Below are 22950 nucleotides of genomic sequence, written 5' to 3'. Positions count from 1 at the left end.
AATCCATCACCGTTCTTTAGCCCACTCTGCCACCCCAGTTCAGAAATGGCCATATGCAAATCAGTCTGAACCAGTGCCTCATGGGAACAGTCCAGCCCGAACTGCCAAGCCATGTCTTCCCTGGACCGGAAACAAGCTTCCTAGGACTGGTTTCTGGCATTTCAGCCGTCTTCAGCCAGGCTTGCTTAAATCCAGTGGCAAAGTGAGCAAGGGACTCACGTCTGAGCATACCCAGCCAACTTATGGCGAACAAAGCAAAACCAAAGGAAATGATGGACGGAGTGTTGAACATTGCAAGCACTCATCCCCAGTCAACTGATCTGGGTTTAATCCATCACCGTTCTTTAGCCCACTCTGCCACCCCAGTTCAGACATGGCCATATGCAAATCAGTCTGACCCTGTGCCTCATGGGAACAGTCCAGCCCGAACTGCCAAGCCATGTCTTCCCTGGACCTGAAACAAGCTTCCTAGGACCGGTTTCTGGCATTTCAGCCGTCTTCAGCCAGGCTTGCTTGAATCCAGTGGCAAAGTGAGCAAGGGACTCACGTCTGAGCATACCCTGCCAATTTATGGCGAACAAAGCAAAACCAAAGGAAATGATGGACGGAGTGTTGAACATTGCAAGCACTCACCCCCAGTTCCTAGGAAGCTTGTTTCCGGTCCAGGGAAGACATGGCTTGGCAGTTCGGGCTGGACTGTTCCCATGAGGCACAGGGTCAGACTGATTTGCATATGGCCATGTCTGAACTGGGGTGGCAGAGTGGGCTAAATAACGGTGATGGATTAAACCCAGATCAGTTGACTGGGGGCGAGTGCTTGCAATGTTCAACACTCCGTCCATCATTTCCTTTGGTTTTTGCTGTGTTCGCCATAAGTTGGCAGGGTATGCTCAGACGTGAGTCCCTTGCTCACTTTGCCACTGGATTCAAGCAAGCCTGGCTGAAGACGGCTGAAATGCCAGAAACTGGTTCTAGGGAGCTTGTTTCCGGTCCAGGGAAGACATGGCTTGGCAGTTCGGGCTGCACTGTTCCCATGAGGCACAGGGTCAGACTGATTTGCATATGGCCATGTCTGAACTGGGGTGGCAGAGTGGGCTAAATAACGGTGATGGATTAAACCCAGATCAGTTGACTGGGGATGAGTGCTTACAATGTTCAACACTCCGTCCATCATTTCCTTTGGTTTTGCTATGATATTAACAATGCCCATCCCAGCAGATGTCACCACTTCTCTCTTCCTCCGTCCATGCCAGCTCAGACCCACAACTGTACACAAACTATGATTGGACAACCCAGTCCAGTAACCAGCGTAACAGACTATAATTATAAGCAATAAATAGTATCACACTTCGGAATTGAAAAACAAAGTGTGCTTCATTTGTGCTTTCATATCTGCTAATCTGTTTTGAAATATCTGTTCAGTTCATTTAATTTAAAGTTATTTACTTTTTGTTGTGTAGTAGGAAACTGATGTCAAGTGCTCTAACACTTTCCATCACTCAAGTGACAAGCCGCATAGTAGTAAGAATCTTTTAGCAGTTTGTACTTTGTTTGACAGCATTTTAGATGGAGCGAGAGAGGAAAAACATGTGCTTATCAGACCACACACAGCCATGTGCACATGGGTAGCCAATCGCCGCCTCAGATCTTAAAAGACTTTTTACATCCCGCCTCATGCTGGACTTATACCTGCGAATGACACCTGCGGGCAACTCTTTTCTCGAACGTTGTTGAGCACTGGTCACTTCACAGTAGATCGCACGTGGGCAGTAACAAAAGAGAAAACGACTCAAAGTTAAAATTATAGAACCGAATTTACAAACCTGTAGTTTCATCGTTCACTCTGAAAGTGAAACCTACTCCCACGGGGAAACGAAATTAATTATCTGGAGTCTCCGCGGCAATCGCATTTATAGCTGAAGGAACGCAATTTGTATATCCTCGTAGGCGATGACAGAGAGGGATGGAGCAGCGAGAAGGCGGGGCATGTGCACCGCGAGCGCGGCTCCCAGGGAGAGGCCTCGCGACCAGGGCTGTGGAGACGAGAAGCAGGCCTGCCATTTCTCACGCTTTTGATTGCTCTCGCCACAGCTGCAGTGTAAATGGATTCCGAGCTGCTGCAGCGATGGAAAACCCAGAAGTCATTATTTCAAGAACACTGGGTACTGCGGTGTGAAGAAAAAAAAACGATTACACACACTAGGTCAAAGGGCACCGTGAAAGAAAACAGAGCACCAGCCCTGCGGAGCGCAAGAACAGGACCCGCTCAGCACTGACACCGGCAACAGTACGGGCACGGCTGCGACTCCGTGCAAAGAGCTGCTGGACTTCTAATGCCAACCGTGGCTTCACATCCTAGCAGCGCGCCAGCATCTCCGAGCGTTCACTGGTGAACATTCAAGCTGATCATTAATAAAGAATTGCTTCTATTGGATCTTGTTACAACATTTGCGATTTTTCGCATTAGACATTTCATCCCCAAAGGAAGAAAGAAGGGCCATTCCACCTTGCAGAAAAAATACAAATGGAAATCTAAAGACACCATGAGACGTGAATAAGGTGTTCCAAAGTGCAACTTGAAGCCAATGGAATTGGTTCCAATCGTATGCATGTATTTTCTAAAACGGGTCTTAGTGTAAGATCCACAAATCACTTTGCATAGCGCTGTTTGAAGTCTAATCCTTGTTGCTTGATCCTCATTGCTATTTACAGATTGCTTAACAATGGCAAGCCCTTGCTATTTATCAGCCTGGGCAGCGCATGCGCTGCTCTACGAGGCATGCTGTATTCGAGTATGGACTTGAAGCCCCTCCCACTCTCCACCCATATTTGTCATTGGCTTGTGTCATTGTCCTTCATAAATGCTGGCTTCTGATTTGTTAATAGGCTTGTTAGTCCCTCCTTAGTACCGCCTTGTCTTCATTTGTAACCTCCCATGAGGACTGGCACTTTTACTTCGGTTGTTACACGGTACGTCATATTTAGTCTGTAAACACAATTTTCTTTAATGAGTTTCTCTTGCTGCAGGCAATACACATGCTTTTTGCAACATTCAGCGCACCATGCATGCTTTCACTTTTCAAACTGCTTGGGACAATGGCGGACGACTCTTTGAAATGCAATAGGTCTCGCATTTACAAGAGTTTAGACTATTGGCATTGTAAATGACAGTGCCTTTTATTTATGTGTTAATTATCAAAACAGATAACAGGCACTACATTAACCCCCCCACCCACCCAAGGAAATGAAAATAAATATTTAAAAAATCAACATCAGAGGATGACAAGCTTAATCGTGGTATCTACTCATCTCATATAGGTCAAGCACATAGCAAACCCATGTGCCAATAGTAATAAAAAGCATCACCTGTTGCTTTGTATACCTAAATACTATAGTAAGATACTTACAGGTCCTAACATTTCTGTCCAAGATGATCTTCACACGATACTGGCTGCGGAAGGTCCAGCATGCAGTGAAAAGGCCATAAATGCACTGGCATAACCCATTGTATATATGACAATTGACTGAAGAGGGTGCTGGTTGAAAAAAAAGGAACAGACTTAGATACCTGTACCCCTGAAACTAAATCACCACACTCCGGCTCAAAAGAATGGTTGTGTGGTATATGTAGCTACGTTGATGTTTTAGTTCCTTTCTGAAGTAGACTTGATTGTTGTCTGTGCTGATGTTCATATGGAGCACATGTCATGGTGGAGTCCTTACACTCAGAAGCATCTGCTTACTCTTGATATGCTCACTTTTCTGTAGTGTAATTTGGTTGGATGCACGAAAATACCACCACAAGGCGAAGTTGTATTGTGTTTCTGAACTATTAGCTGTTTTTACGTAGATGTATTTTTTGGTGAAAAAGAAAGTGATTAAAGTGACCCATGGAGGCATGACACACAGATGTTTGAATGCATCAGGGCAAGGTTGCATGTTGCCACCACTTCTCCTGTATGTTGTCAACCTTAGATGCTTAATGGCAATCATTTTGCCCTAGTGCTGGCTGTATGGATAGTTTATCTAGCATACTGTTCTCCTTTTGATAATCAGAAAGGAACAGTTTAGATTTAATTATATCAATACCCTTTACCTACAACCAAGTCTGACTCTACCATTTACTGGGTACCGGTGGAGTGAGGTTCTAGAGAAAACCAAGCATATGTTTCCTTCGCTGGAGCACTGAAGCCCATAAGCTTACCTACTCGGCACATTTAACTCCTTGGATTTGTTGAGGCCATGTTCTTTAATAAACTAATAATAATGTTGTCATTTTTAGTGGCAACTCAATTCAAACTCTTTGAGTCGGGTTGTCATTAAAAGACTGCTGCCATCTTGCAGTATGGTGACCTACATGACTAGAAATCTGTCAGCTTCTGGTCAATCAATCTCTTTTATTGTCTTGTGTCCTGGCTAAAAATCACTGAAATCAGTGAGAAGCGGTGCTGCCCTTTGCAGGCACGGGACCTTCAAAACTGTTCCAATGGTTTATTAATTATTTTATGATTTGGTTCCTTGTATCGCTACAAAATGTTGCACGGGAGCATTTATGCTTGCAAGCATTCATTTTGCCTTACTATTTCTCTGGAGGGCTCTTTATTTTGTAAATCAACCATAAGAGGGAGACTATTCTCACAATGAGAAGTTCAATTGCACAGATCCCTGACCCAACTTTGAAAAAAGTCATCCCCATATTGTCTATTTTGCTAATTTTTAGGTCGAGCCTAGTGCAGCGTGCAAGCGCTGCCCTAGGAGATGACCTTTTGGGATCGGTCGGCACTTTTGAAACACTCGTGCTTGTGCTGGCATCCAACTTGCGGGAGCAAGCAGCGGCGCGCAGGCGCCAACTGTTTCTAATTAACGTGACCGTGCTTGTTTACATTTGCCTTGTCTGTCTCACGGTCGCTTTCACGCTGTGTTTTCACAGCAGGGCCCATCATCTTTTAGGGCCCCGGGGCTGTGTTCCTGTTGCCTCAACGAAAGACAACAATGTGCGCTTTACTCTATCTCTTTATCTCTTTCCTGCTTTTTCCTTGAATTCATGCTTGTTTTTAAGGTCAAAGAATGAGAGCCGGTGGTACTCTGCAAAAATTCCCCTGAGAAGCGGCTTTGTTTCTCCCGGTTTTATTGCTCCTTTCTTCAGAAGATTCATATTCAAATAGACTGATGTTGTGAATCAGCCACTCGCGCATTCTCATGGACCCAGGAAAGGCTATGATTATGGCTAATTACAATGACGAATGAAACCCTAACAAGAGTGCTCAATCAGATTGCTGTTCAAGTGTGAAGTAACTAAGGCCAGCCAATGGAGGTGTGATTTGGGTCATTACAAACAATGTGGCTGTTTGGGAAAAAAGCTTAGTAAATCGGTTCAAGACGAAATACGGTCTAATTAATCACTTCAGGCCCCGAATTCTCCAGATGATCAGCTTTTTAGTATTCTTTTAATAGACTGGCAAGATCTGAGGCACTGATTTTTTCCTTGCTGCCTGTGCTGGCTCGAAGAAATGTAACTTTCTCCTCCTCCCAGTGGTGATTGTGAACCAGTCTTTGTTGCCAGTTGTGCTACACCCTGTCCTCAAATTAGGGTGACATAATGTTCGCAAAACAATTGGTACTTGCTTTTGCTACTATCATTAACTGGTAAGGTTATCAGTATTTTTAAGTGGCATCCTGCAGTGAGGGTATATCTCATGCTTGTGAATGTTATGTGAGCTAAATAGGTTGGAGTTTTCAAGTTATAAACCACTAATTAGCATAATGATGCCATGGGGGAAATGACACCACTCGACCTTGGCTCGAAGATGAACATCTAACCGGTTACATAGTATGGAAGCTGAATCAGAAGGAAGAACTATGTGGCTTATATCCCAAAATGGCGTCATGAGAAATAAATATAATACGTACGCGAGTGACTTTTGTGCACTGTTGCCTGTGTTAATTAACCCTCTGCGAGATGTTAATAACAGCCAACATCCCTGAATTTTGAGTTACGCAAAATCCATACAATTAGACGAAATGAGACAATTTCACGCAAGTTGTGCACACGTTGGATACTGTGTGCTCAAAACGTGTCATGTAGAGACATTTTCTGCTCGAACCCGTCTGCTGTAGGCATCACGTGACTCAAATTTTTATGTAAAGTGTGCACTTGCATGATTAATACACAGTAGCCACGGGTCACACTTCCTCCCCAGGATGCACAGATGTCCCCAAAAACTAATCTTAGAGGGCCTAGATACATTTTAACATGCATTTCTTTTCCAATTCAATCACTAATCTCGCCTGAGCAGGGGAAGCTACAGCCTGAATCAAAGCATTCTCTTTTTTGTTAGTTAATCCTCACTCCCTTTGTGTATTGGCGAACGGTCATTTAGCTGTTTAATAAATGTTAGTTAGTATCGAATTTAAACATGCTAGAAAGGTCTTTCTGACACATTATTATTTTCTTCCCAATAAGCTTCCACTTTCTCTTTTTAAATGGTGTGCTTCTTTTGGACAGTGCTGCTTGTCCTACTCTGAAAATAACACAATTGTCTACTGTTATTGTCAAAATTATTTTCCTATGGTAGTGTCTTTGAGCTGTGTATGCTTTGCATATTAGTGATGCTTTGAACAATGTTGCCTACCCAGGATAATGTGCTGCATAGCTACACACTTAAAAGGTCCAAAAGGCAAGACCTACTGGCTATGCCAATGCTTGTTTATTTATCTGAGAACCACGTGGAAAAAAAGCAGAGCTCTGTGCAGAGCACGAGGAAATTGCGGTAGTGTTCATCAAGGAGGCAGCAAATAAAACACATGCTGTAAACATCTTAGTAAGGGCGGCATGATGAGGATGATAAAGGGGCCAGAAGAGAAGTGTTGTAGGGGATTCTGATGGATTTCGAAAGAGGTGTGGGTTAGGTATTCGATGAGCACCCGCATTGTGAATATGGGTGGAGAGACAAACCGAAGGGGTGTAGTGAATAAGCTCATTTAAGGCAAGCTTTGTTTAAAACGGACATGCAGACGCCCCGAAAATATAGATGCGATTTTTTTTTTTAAATCCTAAAAATGCAGTGTGCATTTGGCAGGACGACTCGGCTTTCCTGCAGCACCTTGCTCTGAAGTCAAGCAAGAGTCTATGTTTTAGAGGCACTGAGAATCCCAGCGCTTGCAGAAATGTGGCTGTGACATCCAAAGTCCTCTGGTCCAGAGAGCCGCATCTGCTCTATCCTTACAAACAGTAATGGAGGAGAGCTCCTTGCAGAAGTGGCCCTCCTCATCCTTCGGCATTAAAAACAGAGGTAATAGCGACCGTGGCCACTGGCTCGAAGAGTTCTTCTGGGGGTCTGCTCCCTCTCGGGTCCAAGCTCTGGTGGCGCGGAGTGCCCCTGCCATCCCACCTAGCATTTGGATGTGCCACATCCTCAGCATCCAGATAGAGGCCATCACATACCCGTGCCTCGTGCACTGGTTTCCACTAGGACAGTGGCAGCGCCGACTCTCCGTTCAATGGGGCAGTGATACGGGTAGGCCTGAGCGCTAAGGAAAGAGGAAAGTGCAGGATTATCCGACTCCAAGTTGAGGACGAAAGAAGAAACTGACATGCATCCGGCTGGCTTTGTGGGTGGTGTATGCTTTAATTGTCTAGGTGGTTTCAGGGCGCTATAGAATGGGGGCAGTGCTTCTGTTCCTATACTAACAGGAGAGATGGGAGTGGAGAAGCACACTTAAGGCTCCACTCTTGGGCAAATGTATAGGGTTTGTGGTTATTGTGAGCATCCTGTAAATATGCCTTACTCAAAGGTAGTTTTCCTTTAAAGCATAGTAAGTGAATTTCTTACTTTGCTCAATTTTTTAACATGCTATCTTCATATTGTCATATTTGAAAGGAAATATACTTCTCTGCAACTAACAGATCTTCTGTTTGAAAAGCATCAGAGGCATGGAGGTAGAACAGTTGCTCTATACTAACTAAGCCTAGGAGCTACATATTGGCTGAAACCCTGCTCTCCGCATGTCAGGGCTGAAATGGAGGCTATCATTCTTCAAAGTTTGGGTAGATCCTACGATTAAGCCTCATACAGTGGCTCACTGGACTAATGCATGCACTTCAGAAGCCTCATGGTCACAGCTTCCGATCCCAGCACCATGGAAGGATGAAAGGCTGAGTGGACCCCACTCTGCCTTTCATCCTTCCATGGTTGAAAAAATTAGTATCAATGATTTGGGTAACAATAAACACCTGCTATTCAGTACCAACATGCCCATAGGGACGAACTTACACTCTACAAATACACATTATCCTAATAAGTTAAAAGGTTTTGGTCAAAATTCAGTGTTTTGAGGACAGCAGAGAAACGTTCATAATATCCCCTTGAATTAAAAAGGAGCGTGTGACATTTCGATGGTCTGTTGATGCTCATTTTAACCTGGCAGTGTCGGCCGGTCTACAGTGTCTCTTTCATTGTCTTCCGAGGAACCCCTTCTCACCACCCTGCCCCTTCATCCCCTATAAATGTTCACTAATGGTTTCTCTCAGGGCTTCCCTCAAACCGCTGCCCTATCAGTATCTCCCCTACCTCCTCTTCTCTGGTATATATGTCTGTCTGTGTGCGCCTCACTTTCACCGTGTGCTGTGAGGATTTACCAGGGTCTGTCTCCATCGGTCCCATCTTCCCACTGTCCTTTGTCATGTCACCGTGTCTGCGTCTCAGTCCTTCCCCTGCATCTCACCTCGGCTCCTGTTATACTCGTCTCCCACACCCTCGACCTGTTTACCAAACTCTCTGTATTCCTGCTTCCCAGACTTTATGTACTCATATCCCACACTCGGAAGAATTTGCTGCCGTTTTTTAAGAGTTACATAACGGATCAAAGCTCAACGCTTTCTTTCTGTTTTGTGTGGTTTACAGGGTCTTCTTGGTTTATTTTTCCAGGTTGTGTTCCTGATTGGCTACGGCTATGTGTACGTGAACGTTGATCATCACTGCGGGACGCTGGTCATAACCCTGGCGCCTGAAGGAAGAGCTGGACCCGTTCTCACTGGGTTAAACCGGTACGTGCCCCACATAGGTGATGAGACCACTGTGGAAAGACAGGACCCGAGGCGCAGAGTGACCCAAGAGATCAGCCGTAATGGTTTGCTGTTCATGTTACTGCATCACACTCTGTGTCAAATGTTTATCCCACATACTCACATTTGTAAATCCACTAGGACAGGACAGTCCCACTCAGAGGTCATGTCGAACTCTAGTAAACACCGAAAATCTCCTACAATAAACAGAACGTAAAAAAGAACGTCTCAGAGCATCAGTTTGGGCTGTATCAAAAGTCTCATAAAATGGTGAGTTTTTTTAGTCTGTTCTTGCTGCCTCTGCTGTGGGATTTCTACAATACACACTTTTGTGATAGAACCAAGGTTCGCCAGTGAAGATGAGTTGTCGAACGCAGAACCAAGGGCCTGTAGCACTCCATGTAAATGATATCTAAGGCAGGCTCCTGATGAGAAGGGAACTGACAGACTCCAGCCCTCCCAATGAAATATTATTCATAAAGGAGAATCACTCAGCGCCAGTACTTAGGAGCTCATATTTAGGTCGCAGCCTACTAGACAGCACATCTGTCTGGTTTGCTAAAGACATCTTGAGGACATTCAGATAGTTGACCCAGGAATGCATTCTGCCCGTTGCTTACCATTGCCTTTGTGATTTGTAACTCACATTTTCTGGCTTTCTATTTGCTGGCTTTGTTTGTTTTAGGCTGTCCAGCTTAAATTCGTCCCTCCCGTTGTCCAAACCTTGTGTAATGTATTCTTCCGCGAACTTGTTTTCTGTAAACAGGCCTTTAAATCTTGTTCTTATCTTGTCACATTTGCTGTGCATTCAAAGACAGAGGTCATAGAGAGCTTGGCGTTTACTTTTCTTTCTCTGACTTCAAAGTGGGAGAATTTATGTGACAATCCTGTTGAGTATCCATGTAAGAGGAGAGCATGTAGGAGGTTTTTTTATTCCTGGCACACAAAATAGGGACTTTGCTGATGTTTCAGAGTATATCAGACTTAGTAAAAATGAAGTACATTTTTCAAATTCTGAAGTGTGGTGGAAATAAATATTTGAATATGATAAAAATACAACAATACTCTAGGTGATGAAATTGGCACACATTATCGATTGTGTGCTGTAAAACCCTATTTCGGTGCAAATGTAATGATCATTTCAATTGAAAACATGTTGTCTGTAATGGCAGTGCGCTACCACACCATGCATACTCCACACTACGCCACTCCACGCTCTTCCACTCTTTTCCATTGAACTCCATTCTATGACACTCCACTCTACCACATGCCACTCCACTCCACTTTAGGACACTCTACGCCACACCACTTAACTCCACCCCAGTCCAATCTTCCCCACTCACTCCACGACACAACACGCTACTGTATGCCCCTACAGTCCATACCACTTACCCCACCACACTCTACCACACTTCCCTTCAATCTATCCCACTCCAATATACCCCAATTTATCCAACTCCACTTCGCTACAATCTACCCCACTTCAGTCTACTCCACTCCACTCAATCTTGCCCACTCTACTCCAATTTACCTCATCCCATTCTACTTCACCCAGCTCCAATCTGCCCTACTTCAATCTGCTCCACTTCAATCTACCCCACTCCAACCGAGTCTACTCCACTCTACTCTACCCCAATCCAGTCCACTGCAATCCAGTCTACCCCACCCACTCCAATCTACCCCACACCAATCTACTGCCCTCCACTCAAATCTACAACACTCTGCTCCAATCTACCCCATTCTACCCCAATCCACCCCACTCCACCCCACTCCAATGTACACTAATCCAATCAACCTGTCTCCTCTCCAGTCTACCCCAGTCAACTCCACTCCAATCTACGCCAGTTCAGTTTACCCAACTCCATTCCATTTTACCCCACTCCACTCCAGTTTACCCCTCTCTACCAAAATCAAACCCACTACAATCTATTACAATCTACCCCACTCCAGTCTACCACAATCTACCCCACTCCACTCCAGTTTACCACACTACAATATATCCCATTCCACTCTGATCTACCCCACTCCACCCCACTCACCCAAATCTACCCCACTCCTATCAAATCTTCCCACTCCATTCCAATCTAACCCTCTCCTCACCAGTCCACCCCACACCACTCCAATCTACCCAGCCCCACCCCAATCTGTCCTACTTCAATTTACCCCCAATCTACCCCATCCTAATCTACCCCTATCTACTCCACTCCAGACTACCACACTCCACCTCCAGTCTACTCATTTCCTCTCTTATCTACCCCACTCCACTCTACCTTCACTGCACTGAATTCCACTGTCTCCCAATCTACTCCACTATATCCCACTCCATTCTACCCCATTCCAATCTACCTCACTCCAGTTTACCCCACCCCACTCTACCCTACTCCACCCTTACCTACTCCACTTCACCCCAATCTCCCCCAATTCAATCTACCCCATTCCAATCTACTCCTATCTACTCCACTCTACCCCACTCTATCCCACCCTACTCCAGTCTGCCCGACACCACTCCAATCTACCCATTCCTCCAGTCTACTCCACCCCAGTCTACCCTACTCCAATCTACCCCACCCGATTCCATTCTATCCTAATATAATCCACCCAAACTTCCCCACTCCAATCTTCCCAACTCCACTCCATTTCACTTTACCCCAATCCGCTCCAATCTACATCAGTCCACCCGACCCTTCCTCAATCTACCTACTCCACTCCAGTCTACCTCAATATATCCCACTCCACTCTACTCAAATCAACCCCACTCCTACCTACCCCAATTCAGCCCACCACACTCCAATCTGTCACGCTAATATACCCTACTCCCCCACTTCAATCTACCCCACTCTACCTTACTCCAATCCATCCATTCCCACTCTACGCCAGTCTACCCCACTCCACTGTACCCCATCTACCCCATTCCACTCTACCCCAGCCTACCCCACTCCAATCTTCCACACCCCACTCCAGGCCACTAACGTTTATCCATGCTGCGCAGCAGCCACACTGGTGTACATAATGGCTAAAACTCATTGTCAAAGCCAATTGCTCTCACAAAGGGGAGACCTTTTGGCTTAGCTGATGCTTGTTTGTTAGGTATTTGTGGCCTATGACGCCCAGGCGTGCAGACACTGTCATCATTTTTGTGATGAGAACTGTTGGTTTTCAGAGCTCGAAGTGTTGGTTTCAGCTTCTAAAATTAGTAACTAAAGAGCTTTAAAAGCAAAGCCTTCATCTTGTTCATAAGTATGTGAAAATGTGGTACTGCTGAGGCAGAGTAAGACACTTAGAGGCACGCTTATCAAGCTTTCAAGCAGCGCAGCAAGCCACCTTGCTGCACTGCGCTGCATGAAAAGGCAGGAATGCGTTGTATTTAACATTATATGGCACATGCCTGTCCATTCCTTGGAGTGGCTTCCTTCTGGCTGCCCTGTGCCAGCAGACACCCTTGCCCCATAGTGCAAGGGTGCCTGTGTTGTAGTTAGAATTGTTTTAGTGTAGGAAGGGGCACCTTCCTGCACATACACAATCCTCTGAGGCATTTTCCTCTTTCTAAGTGTAAGCATAATGCAGCACACTTAGAAAGAGGAAACAACAAGGTGAAATAAAGATATTTCTCCTTGTTGTGCATCCCCTGGGGAGGCGTAGCATTTTGACACATTCCCAGGTTTACCAGTGTTGGTAAGTCTGGGAATGGGCCAAAATCCATGGGTGAGTGCGTGGGGAGACGAACGCTCCACCCATGGAATGCCTCCCTGGGGCAGAGTAGCACAGCGCAACAATTTGCTCTGCGTTACTCCAGATTTATGAAGCCATGCAGGGCCATGCAAGGTGGCTTTGCGTGGCTTGATAAATATTACTTCTGTGTTGCGTTGCATTTGTGCCGCCCCTTGGGCGACGCAACATATTGATAAATATGCGTCTTAGTGCATCCTTTTTCGCAATCACTGATCGCCCAACCATTCCAAAGGTAGACTTCATATGCAAGTGAGGACAAGTTAACCGAAAGAAAGAGTACATTTCCATCTGTATTTGTCATGACCATGTTGTGGACTATTTGCCACCTTGCGTGTTGGGGAAACGGCTTACCCTTTCAAACTAGTTCAACAAGTTTCAAGTGGATGTGTTTTTCTTCCATTCCCACAGGTCAGAGGAACAGAGCGTTGTGTTCAAAGTATTCGTCACACAGCTAAGCCTGGCAATATATGACGATGTCACAAACTACAAAATGGCCTCTGAACTTTTGCGGCTGACGTTGGACAATGTCTTCCTCCACCTGGCGCCGGTGACCAGTTACCTAAATCATCCATCAAGGGAGTTCCAGACAGAGAACGCGGATGGCCTTCCACACTTCTATGGCCTGGAGGTGTACTGTGGGGACTTGCAGCTGGACAATCAACTGTACTACAAATCCAACTTTCACTTTGCCGTCCTGGTGTGCCAAGAGGAAAAAAACGAGAACGCAATGTGGTTGAAAGTGAGCAACTTTGTAATATCCATGAAGGAACTGCAGGAGTACAAGGAAAACTGTTTTTTGAAGCTGTGCATTACCCTTTCGAAAGACCAGAACTCAATATTTGATGTTAATGAACTCACGTTTGAACTGAAACCAGCTAGATTGTACGTGGAGGACACATTTGTTTACTACATTAAAACTTTGTTTGACACCTACCTCCCAGACAACAAAGGAAGCAACCCCTCTGTGCGTGCTTCGGTTCTCGCCACCACTAAGATCCTCCCAGAGCAGGTCAAGCAGCATGCACTAGCCCTGGTCAGCCCGGTGAAGCTGAGCAAGTTGACTGTGCACCCTGTGAACCTGTTGGTCAGCATCCACGCCTCTCTCAAGCTGTATATTGCCTCCGATCACACCCCCCTGTCCTTCTCTGTGTTTGAACGAGGGCCCGTCTTCACCACCTCCAGGCAGCTCATCCATGTCCTTGCCATGCATTATGCAGCTGGAGCCCTTTTCAGAGCAGGTGGGTGTGAAACTCTTCTATTTTTTGCAACACAGACTTCTCTAGTTGTAGAGACATTTAACAACATCATGTGAAACTGCAGCTCCTTGGCACTAAACGCAAGGGCCTGACCTCAAGTAAGGCTTTTCACTGGAAAAGCAAAAAAGAAAAATATTTCTTCACCTTTTTGCTGCCTTATTCATAAGCATTGCAACAAGCAGACCTTTTGGGTAATATGCCAACATCTTCAGGTGTTAATATTGAAATGTCTGTTTAGTACAGGTTATATATTTCGCTTGTACGAAAAAATTGAAAATAAATTTGCTTGCTTTTTGGCCAGTGGGAAATGCTTTCCGAATATGTACTTCAAGTCCTGTTTTGTTTGTTATTATATCACATAGATATGGGCTGTGCTATATCAAATCCTCAAAGTAAATATTTTCTTGTTCATCTCCGCCTGACCAGAGAACCTTTAAGTGCCACCTAGAGTGCATTCACTTGACTAAGCCTGAAGCAAGTTGTGCCAGCTTCTTGTCACCCACTCTTCCATAAGATAGTTATTAGGTCCACTGGTTTTGATGAGACTATTGCTTCTCAAGTTTTGGGGGACGACGAAAGGAGAGCAAACGCCAAAGCAGGCAACCAGATGGTCAGTGAGTGGCTGGGAAAGCCCAGGGTCTCTGGGTGGTGAGCTGTCACATATAGAAATGGAAAAGAAAATAATTCTACAAAGTTTAGAAATTTAAAAGACATTATTAGAATATTGTGGGTGGTGTAGAAGGGCAGCGTTTGGGGATTTTTCGAAGTCTGAAAGTCTTTTGTTAGAAATACAGAAATTATCTAGCCTACCTTTGAAACTACAGGCCTTAACTCTGTGAAAGAAAAGGGTGAATAGGCTCTTAGTAGAAATACAGGAGGCTCATGAGAGGAAATTTTACAAAAGTTATTTGTGGATTTTCCAAGGAGATTGCTTTGATTTGCTCAGTACGAAAGGTTGCCTTTTATAAATTCACGCAGAATGAGTTATTTCCCGTATTCTCTTCTAGAGAAGTTCATGATCGTTCAGTTTTCATTTTGAGAAATCCATTGAAGAAGAGTGTATCACTTTCTTTAACAACAAGTGCTAGGCTTGCTCCAGAGTTTGGCCAAAATATAAACCATCACACTCCTTTGTCCTTCTTTAGGCTGGGTCGTCGGATCGTTGGACATTTTAGGAAGCCCAGCCAGTCTGGTCAGAAGCATTGGAAATGGGATTGCAGACTTCTTCCGGCTTCCGTATGAAGGGCTGACTCGAGGACCTGGGGCCTTCGTGAGTGGTGTCTCTCGAGGAACTACATCGTTTGTCAAGCACATCTCCAAAGGTTGGTATTTCCCTGGAAATGGTTTTGCTTTAAACGTGTTACTACACTTTGTTTACGATGAAACCATTGCGTTGGCTGCCTGGATCAGAAATTGATTTGGAAGATGGGATTTGGCTCTGGGCCTGTTTTTGGCTTCCCAGGTTGCAGAGAATGGTGTCTGGTTGCTTTCTCTGTGTATTGAGCAGAGCACTTCTTACCTCTGGTGTGTGGGAACACTTCAAGAAGTGCTGGATGTAAAATCCCCCTCTAGAGAAACAAAAGGTTGGCTCGCAAGTCAAGCTCACGTAATAAATGCAGAAATATTAAAGATGTTCAGTGCTTCTGCTAACCATCAGAAACTCTACACCACATTGCCTCATCATATTTATTATTAAAAAATGTAGTTGCAGTTGTCATAACTTTTCCAAGCATGTGGATAAAGTTACATAAAAGTGGGGGGTGGCTGACAGATCAGCGTTCACAGTGCATACATAGACGCAGCGACATCTAGTGCTGTTCAACTGCTGGACAAAAACATAGACATGCTTTTTTCACAGTGGGACTAATATATTTAGAATGCACCTTGTGTTGCGAGTAGAAGTCAGATGCTTTGTCTAGATTAATATGTCTTCGGATAGGAAAAACTGCTTTGCACTTTAAGACGAGGTGTCAGTTACAAAATGTCTTGGCCCCAGAGACTACTTGTCATTCCCAATATATTTGTCGACCTTCAGTTCACCTTGGGTCATTGTAATCTTGCTACTGGCAGCTTGCAATACTTATATCAGTTTCAGGGAGATGCGAAGCAGACTCTGATTTAGAGAGAGTGCTAATAAGTTGAAGGAATATGGACACTCTGGAAATCGAGGGCTTTGAGGGCTTCTTAGAAGTTCCACCACAACCTTTTTTCCTATCTTTACGCTATTCTCTTTACCCAGTGGGTTTATGATCCTGGGCGCAATGATATTTTGCATGGAATTCAGTTGGACATTATTTTCAGAAGTTTGAAGAGAAAGGATCTTATGTTTGAAGCCATCTCTTTTCTGAGGCATCAGTCTTTTTTTGCACCAACTTCTCCCGTCATCCAGCCTAGCCAAGAAAACAAAGTGGAAGCACAGGTCGGCTATTTCAGTCCCATTACACTGTATTCTTTGATTTCTCATATTGTGTGTCTGTCCTGCCTACTTCCTCAATTGTCTCTTTCTTTCCTTCTCTCGTGTGCATATCCGTTGGACTACCCCTTCGTTCCTGTCTGTGTTTTTACCCAGTGGTGGCTCCTCCTCTAAGGCGGAGGAACGTTCCCCACTGCTTTTCAGCAGTGTAAATAAGGAAAACTAAAATGTTAATACGACAATATTATTATCATTTTATTTTTCCCTGCTGAAGCAGTTTTGCGGGGCTGGGCTGCTCTGCTCACGGCGCAGGGGAAGGAGTGGTGAGTGCACTCTGTCAGTGCACATGATGATTTGGCCGGCCGTCTTGGGCCGGCCAAACAGTCATGCGCACTTTGTATGTTCTCCACCTGGCTGTAATGCACAGACTGGGTGGAGAACATGCACAGGCTCCCACTGCCTGTCTGAGCGCTGAACCACAGGACTCGGACCAATCACAACGCTGCATTGCAGCGTTGGGATTGGCTTAGGGAAGCCTGTGTGCTTCCTGCTTCCGTTGTGTCCGGAAGAGATGCAGCGAGATAGCAACCCCGCCCCGCCACCCCCTAACCATGCCACACCTGTCTGCGCTCGCCTATCCTCTCAACCCTCTCTTGTATTTGTCTGCTCTGTAAGTTCCCTTTGAAATCTTTCAGTCCTACTGATTGTCCTCCAATGATTGTCCCCCAATGACTGCATCCTGCTGCCATACTTAAGTCTGTATGCAAACCCGCAGCCCTCTGTGTGTTTCCATTCACTTCTCTTGACCTCTTTCTGTGTGAGTACCCTAACATTTTGCAATTTCCTTCCTGACTGTTTTGTCTATCATCTTTAGCCTATGTCTGTATGACCATTGGACCTTTTCTGTGAGTATTTCTGTGTGGAAGTCCCCTTCATTTTTCTGTGTAAGGCATTCGAGTACAATCAGTTTTTTTTTTTAGTTTAAAAAAAATATATATACTCTTTATTTAATGCGGTTTTCCATATAAGCAGAACATGTGTTCACAAACAGTACCACTGTCTCGCAGGAGTCTCGTCAGGAAAGCCACTGAATATACGTTATGGAAACAATTATAGAGCATAGAACAACATCTTCATCATCCCCCACCCCCAATAAAGTGCAGCATCAGCTGGCAGTACCCATTTACTCCAAATACACTGTGGCCCGACTCTAGGGTGAACATATTTTGAAATATTTCATATGTACTCCACGGGGATTGTAGACCAGTTCTTAAAGTGCAGCGGCCCATTCCACTAGTCCATCCAGTGACTAGCATGGGCATCCCGCCAGTGGTGAGCTTTGTCTCTTTTTGCCACCAGATAGCCCATGACCACTAGTGCTCGGGTGCCTCTGGGAACCACAAAGTTGTCCATAGTGCCCAGTAGGAGTATGTTGGGATCTAGTTCCTACTGTCTGCCCACCACATCACTCAGGAGCCCATTAACAGCCCTCCAGTAATGAGAGATCACAGGGCATTCCCAGAAGGTGGGGAAGAAGTTGCTAGGTGAGGAAGCGCATCTAAGACAAATTGGGCTAATAGCTCTCCCCATTAACCAGTCTATTAGGTCCCATCTTCCAAAACCAGAGAGCTTCACCGTGTTGGACAACCAGGTACCCTGCCACAACGACTTTGCTGCTGCTGACTTGCCATGCCATTGAATATATTTCAGTGCAACGTGCCAGCAGAGGATGAGGAAGCATGTGACATGAGGCAATATACAGGGGGAGGCTGCACCATATAATAAGTTTAGTGTTCTGTGTGGGTCAATGAGCTCAAGATTCAGTTGGTTAGTGGGTTGTTTCTGTCACCATTCATCCAGTTATTAATAGGCACCATTGGGACACCCAATATTACAGCTGAACGTGTGCCCAGCCCCATGTCATATGGTGATATGCGTCATTTGGCAAATTACACTTGGGGGTCTTACTTGCCCACAGAAAGGAGATGATTTGGCTTTGTACTTTTGCAAAAAATGTGGGCGGCAGAATATACGGGTAATGTTGTAGAACATACAGAAATCGAGGAACTGAGACCATCTTGAATAGCTCTCCCTTCCTGCCATACTTAGTGGGGTACCTCAAATTGTGCACTTCCAACATGGCATGGGACCCTAAAATGGATTGCAGTGAGGCCTCCCCTCAGGGGACGGGGGCGATGTCTTCGGCCCTCCGGAAGCAAATAATGGATCTTGGTCTACTGGACACTTGGCGCTATCTTTCGCCTGAGACACGCGAATACTCGTACTACTCCCATATACATCGCTCGTACTCGAGCATAAACTATATTTTTATCTCCCAAACCTTGATCAGTGACACGCTCTCGGCATCCATGTCTGCCATCTCGATCTCTGATCACGCTCACCTCGAACTCCTCCTGCAGGATCCGGCCTCTTGCTCCCCCCGTACCCCTAGATGGCATCTTCCACCGCATATTCTGCGGGATCCAGCAGATTTGGTGAGCATACGGGCAGCCATCCACTCATATTTTGAGATCAATTACATTCCCGAAACCCCCTTCCCTGTAGTATGGGATGCATTCAAGGCCACGATCCGCGGTCATATCATCTGAAAGAAGCACGTTAGTTAGATTCCTTACCTTAGAATATCCCCAGGCGTCAGGCTGTATCCGGAAAGATTTTTCGTCAGCAATACCCTTGCGCGTCGCTAGGCGTCATCTGCGGCTCCGCGTCTGTCGTCGGCGTCGTGATCGCCGGGATGACGTCGTCGGAGTACTTAGACGCCGCCCTCACTCGCTGACGTCAGTTCTTCTTTTTTCCGCGCCAGTAAGCGCAGATCCTGGAAGAGCATACCCTTTAGTCACTTTTTGACTAAACTTTTTGAACTTTTTTGCTTCCTCTTTCGAGTCGACCTAGACTCCTGGTGCCGGTAGGGATACCCGGTTTCAAGCCGTGCAACGCCGGTCATCGCCTGATGTCGGTCACGGATTACCACCGTCGGTGTCTCTACTGCCTTGGGGCCAACCATGATGCCGAGTCATGCCTCGACTGCCGGGCCTTGACCTAGAAGGCTAGGCGGGAGCGGTCCCGCAAGCTGCTCGAGATCAGGCAGTCCGATCCACGCCGCTCAAAGTCCCGGTCAAGGAGGAGGTCGAGGGACCGGTCGCCGAGCCGCAGCCATCACCGCTCGTCGGGATCGAAGTCCTCGCATTCCAGTAAGTCGAGGCACAGTAAGAAGAAGTCGAAGAGGCGACATCGCCCTTATGACTCCCCTCGCAGGTCACGCGACTCGGCTGAGGGTTCGGTGACACCACCCGCGCGGCTCCGTCGGAGCCGCAGGAGTCGCATCCGGCCCCATACCCTCCGGTCCCTGGGCCTAATGCGACTCCGGGCGAGATCCGAGACTCCCTCGTGGCGCCTTCGGGCCCCGCAGGTCCGAATGGGAGGCCTGGATCCTGGTCGACGCCGGTTGACCTAACGACCCCTCCGCTGGCGCCGACCCCTTCGGAGCCGCCCCCGGCGCCGTCTTCGGATGACGTCGTCCCCAGGTTCAGCCCCGATCCGGCGTTGGAGCGGCGCTGCCCGGCGCCGTCTTAGGCGCCGATGGATGAGCAATTGATCTACCGCCCGGCTCCGACCTTTCAGCCTTTCTACCAGGAGTCGGATGACGGGGACAACTGGGAGGGGTCTGAGGACCCTCTGGCACAGCAGTGCCAGTTTGATCAGGACTGGGCAGAAGAGCTGGGGGATGCCAGTGGTCTCGATACCTCCCCTGACACTGGCTTCATCTCTCCTCCCTCCGTGGCTACGGAGGAGGGTGCTATCTATTCTGTGGTGCTGCGCAGGGCTGCCGAAGCCCTTCATCTGGAGCTCCCTGCAGTGGCCGTGAAGACTAACCTCCTCACTGAAGTGCTTCAACCACCAGTAAGCTCCTCGGAGCCTCTACTGCAGTTCAATGAAGCACTCACTGACGTTCTGATGAGCACCTGTTCCAATCCCTCCACAGTCCCTCCTGTGGACCGGAACGTGGCCCGGCACCACCGCCCTGCACCGGGCGACCCCAGCTTTCTGTCGGTGCATCCCACCCCTGAGAGCCTGGTTATCCAGGCCTCTACATCCCAGACCACCTTCCCGTCCGCTCCTCCGGATCGGGAATCCAAAAGGTTGGAACAGTTTGGGAAGAAGCTGTTTTTCTCCCTCAGTTTGGGCTTGCGATCTATCAACACCGCGTGCCTTTTGGACCGTTACACCCACTCCTTGTGGGATACGGTGGCGGACATGCTGCCCCAGTGTCCGGAGGAGGCCAGGACACGGCTCGTCCAGGCTCTTGCTGAGGGGCGGGATGCAGCACGGTACTCGATTCGATGTGGGCTTGACACCACGGACTCGCTAGGTAGGGCGATTGCGACGACGGTGGCGATTCGTCGCCACGCCTGGCTGAGATCCACAAATTTCTCCGGGGATGTCCAGAGCACCCTCATGGACATGCCGTTCGATGGCCGTCGCCTCTTTAGGGAGAAAGCGGATAGTGCTCTGGAGCGCTTTAAGGACTCCAGGGCTACGGCCAAGTCCTTGGGCCTCTCGGCCCCACGCCCGCAAACATCCGCTTTTCGCCCCTTTTGTGGCCAAGGAAGGGGCGCCCCCACACGTCCGTCTAGCCACAGGCCGCAGAACCAGTCTCAACGCGGTCGCAGACGTGGATTCCGCCGAGGCGGAGCAGGGGGACAGAGAGCCGGTCAGCCCACATCTGCCCCAGCAGCATCTGCCTCAAAGCCTTCCTAGTCCGACCTTTCAAGCCCATTCCACGCCAGTGGGAGGCAAGGTTCGCCATCACCTGCTCCACTGGCGTACCATCACATCCTTAGCTCAGGTTCTGGCTGCCCTAGACCCTGGAGACTGGATGGTAGCGTTGGACTTGCAGGATGCATATTTCCACATCCCCGTCCTGCCGGCCCACCGGCGTTACCTGCGGTTCACGGAAGGCCAGGAGCATTTTCAGCTTGCCGTGCTCCCCTTCGGCCTTACCAGCGCCCCTCGGGTGTTCACGAAAGTGATGGCGGTGGTCACCGCTCATCTGCGCAGGTCAGGGGTGTCAGTCTACCCCTACCTCGACGACTGGCTGTTGAAGGCGGGTTCGCCCCAGGCAGTTGTCTCCCACCTCCAGACTACGGCCAACCTCCTGCATCTGCTGGGGTTCTCCATCAATGTGCCGAAGTCGCATGTGAGTTCCTCTCAGAAGCTCCCTTTCATCGGAGCGGTTCTGGATTCGACGCTGTTTCGGGTTTATCCCCCGAACAGCGAGTCCGGGATATTCAGGCTCTGGTTCCGCTCTTTCAGCCTCTATCCGGGTTTCAGTCAGGATGACCCTCCGGCTTCTGGGCCTGATGGCCTCCTGCACCCTGCTGGTGCCGCATGCCAGATGGCATATGCGGCCTCTGCAGTGGGGCCTGAAGTTCTAGTGGGCGTAGCATCAGGGCAACCTGTCCGATCATGTCCAGATCTTGGAGGGTACTGCACGGCAATTGCAGTGGTGGCTCACGAATCGCGATTGGGTCAATGGCAGATCCCTCTCCTTTCCCCAACCTGAGCACACAGTAGTGATGGATGCGTCCCTCCTGGGTTGGGGAGGCCACATCGGAGAGGTGGAGATCAGAGGCCTCTGGTCTCCGGCAGAGTCCCGGCTCCAAATCAACCTTCTGGAGCTGCGGATGATCCGGCTTGCACGGAAGGCATTCCTTCCCTCTGTCCGGGGAAGTGTAGTGCAGGTGTTCACGGACAACACCACCGCCATGTGGTATTGCAACAAACAGGGCGGGTGGGGTCGTGGACCCTATGTCAGGAGGCTCTGCGCCTCTGGACGTGGCTGGGACATCAAGGCATTACCTTGGTGGTTCAACACCTGGCAGGTTCTCTGAACGCCAGGGCGGACGAACTCAGCCGCCGGTGCATGGTGGATCACGAGTGGCGTCTGAACTTGGACGTGGGAGAAGGTTTCTTTCTGTGATGGGGAGAGCCTTGGTTAGATCTATTCGCCACCAAAGAGAACGCACAATGTCATCAGTTCTGCGCGTTGGAATTTCCAAGGCGGCACTCACTTGGATACGCTTTTCGTCTCGAGTGGAGCTGAAGAAGATCAGGCACGACCGGGCCCAAGTTATTCTTGTCGCTCTGGACTGGGCTCGAAGAGTATGGAATCCCGAGCTACTCAGTGTGAGCATCGATCCCCCGATCCGTCTGCCTCTTCGGGAGGATCTTCTGTGGCAGCAGCAGGGGAAGGTCCTCCACCGGAACCTGTCCAGCCTCCACCTCCATGCTTGGAGATTGAGCGGCGACAGTTGACACCTTTCGATCTACCTCCCGAAGTCTGTGATGTCATCCTGGCAGCCAGGCGTCCCTCCACTAAAACGGTGTACGCCTGTAGGTGGAACAGATTTGTGGCATGGTGCACAGCTTAGACTGTGGATCCCCTTTCTGCCCCTCTTTCTGAGGTT

The 22950-nt window shown here is 47.7% G+C and overlaps 1 protein-coding gene across 1 annotated transcript in view; it reads left to right on the top strand.

Moving 5' to 3' along the window:
• VPS13B (vacuolar protein sorting 13 homolog B) overlaps positions 1-22950 on the top strand; it is a 2934705-nt gene that overhangs the window by 2829467 nt on the left and 82288 nt on the right. The window contains exons 55-57 of the mRNA XM_085605186.1: positions 8928-9046; positions 13202-14031; positions 15195-15371. Coding sequence (XP_085461312.1) covers positions 8928-9046; positions 13202-14031; positions 15195-15371 — 1126 coding nt within the window. The remainder of the gene's footprint in view (positions 1-8927; positions 9047-13201; positions 14032-15194; positions 15372-22950) is intronic.

The sequence above is a fragment of the Triturus cristatus genome, chromosome 5_1 (assembly GCF_964204655.1).
Source record: "Triturus cristatus chromosome 5_1, aTriCri1.1, whole genome shotgun sequence".
NCBI lineage: Eukaryota > Metazoa > Chordata > Amphibia > Caudata > Salamandridae > Triturus > Triturus cristatus.
Note: the sequence above shows the minus strand (reverse complement) of the source record. Positions and strands in the feature narration are given on the sequence as shown.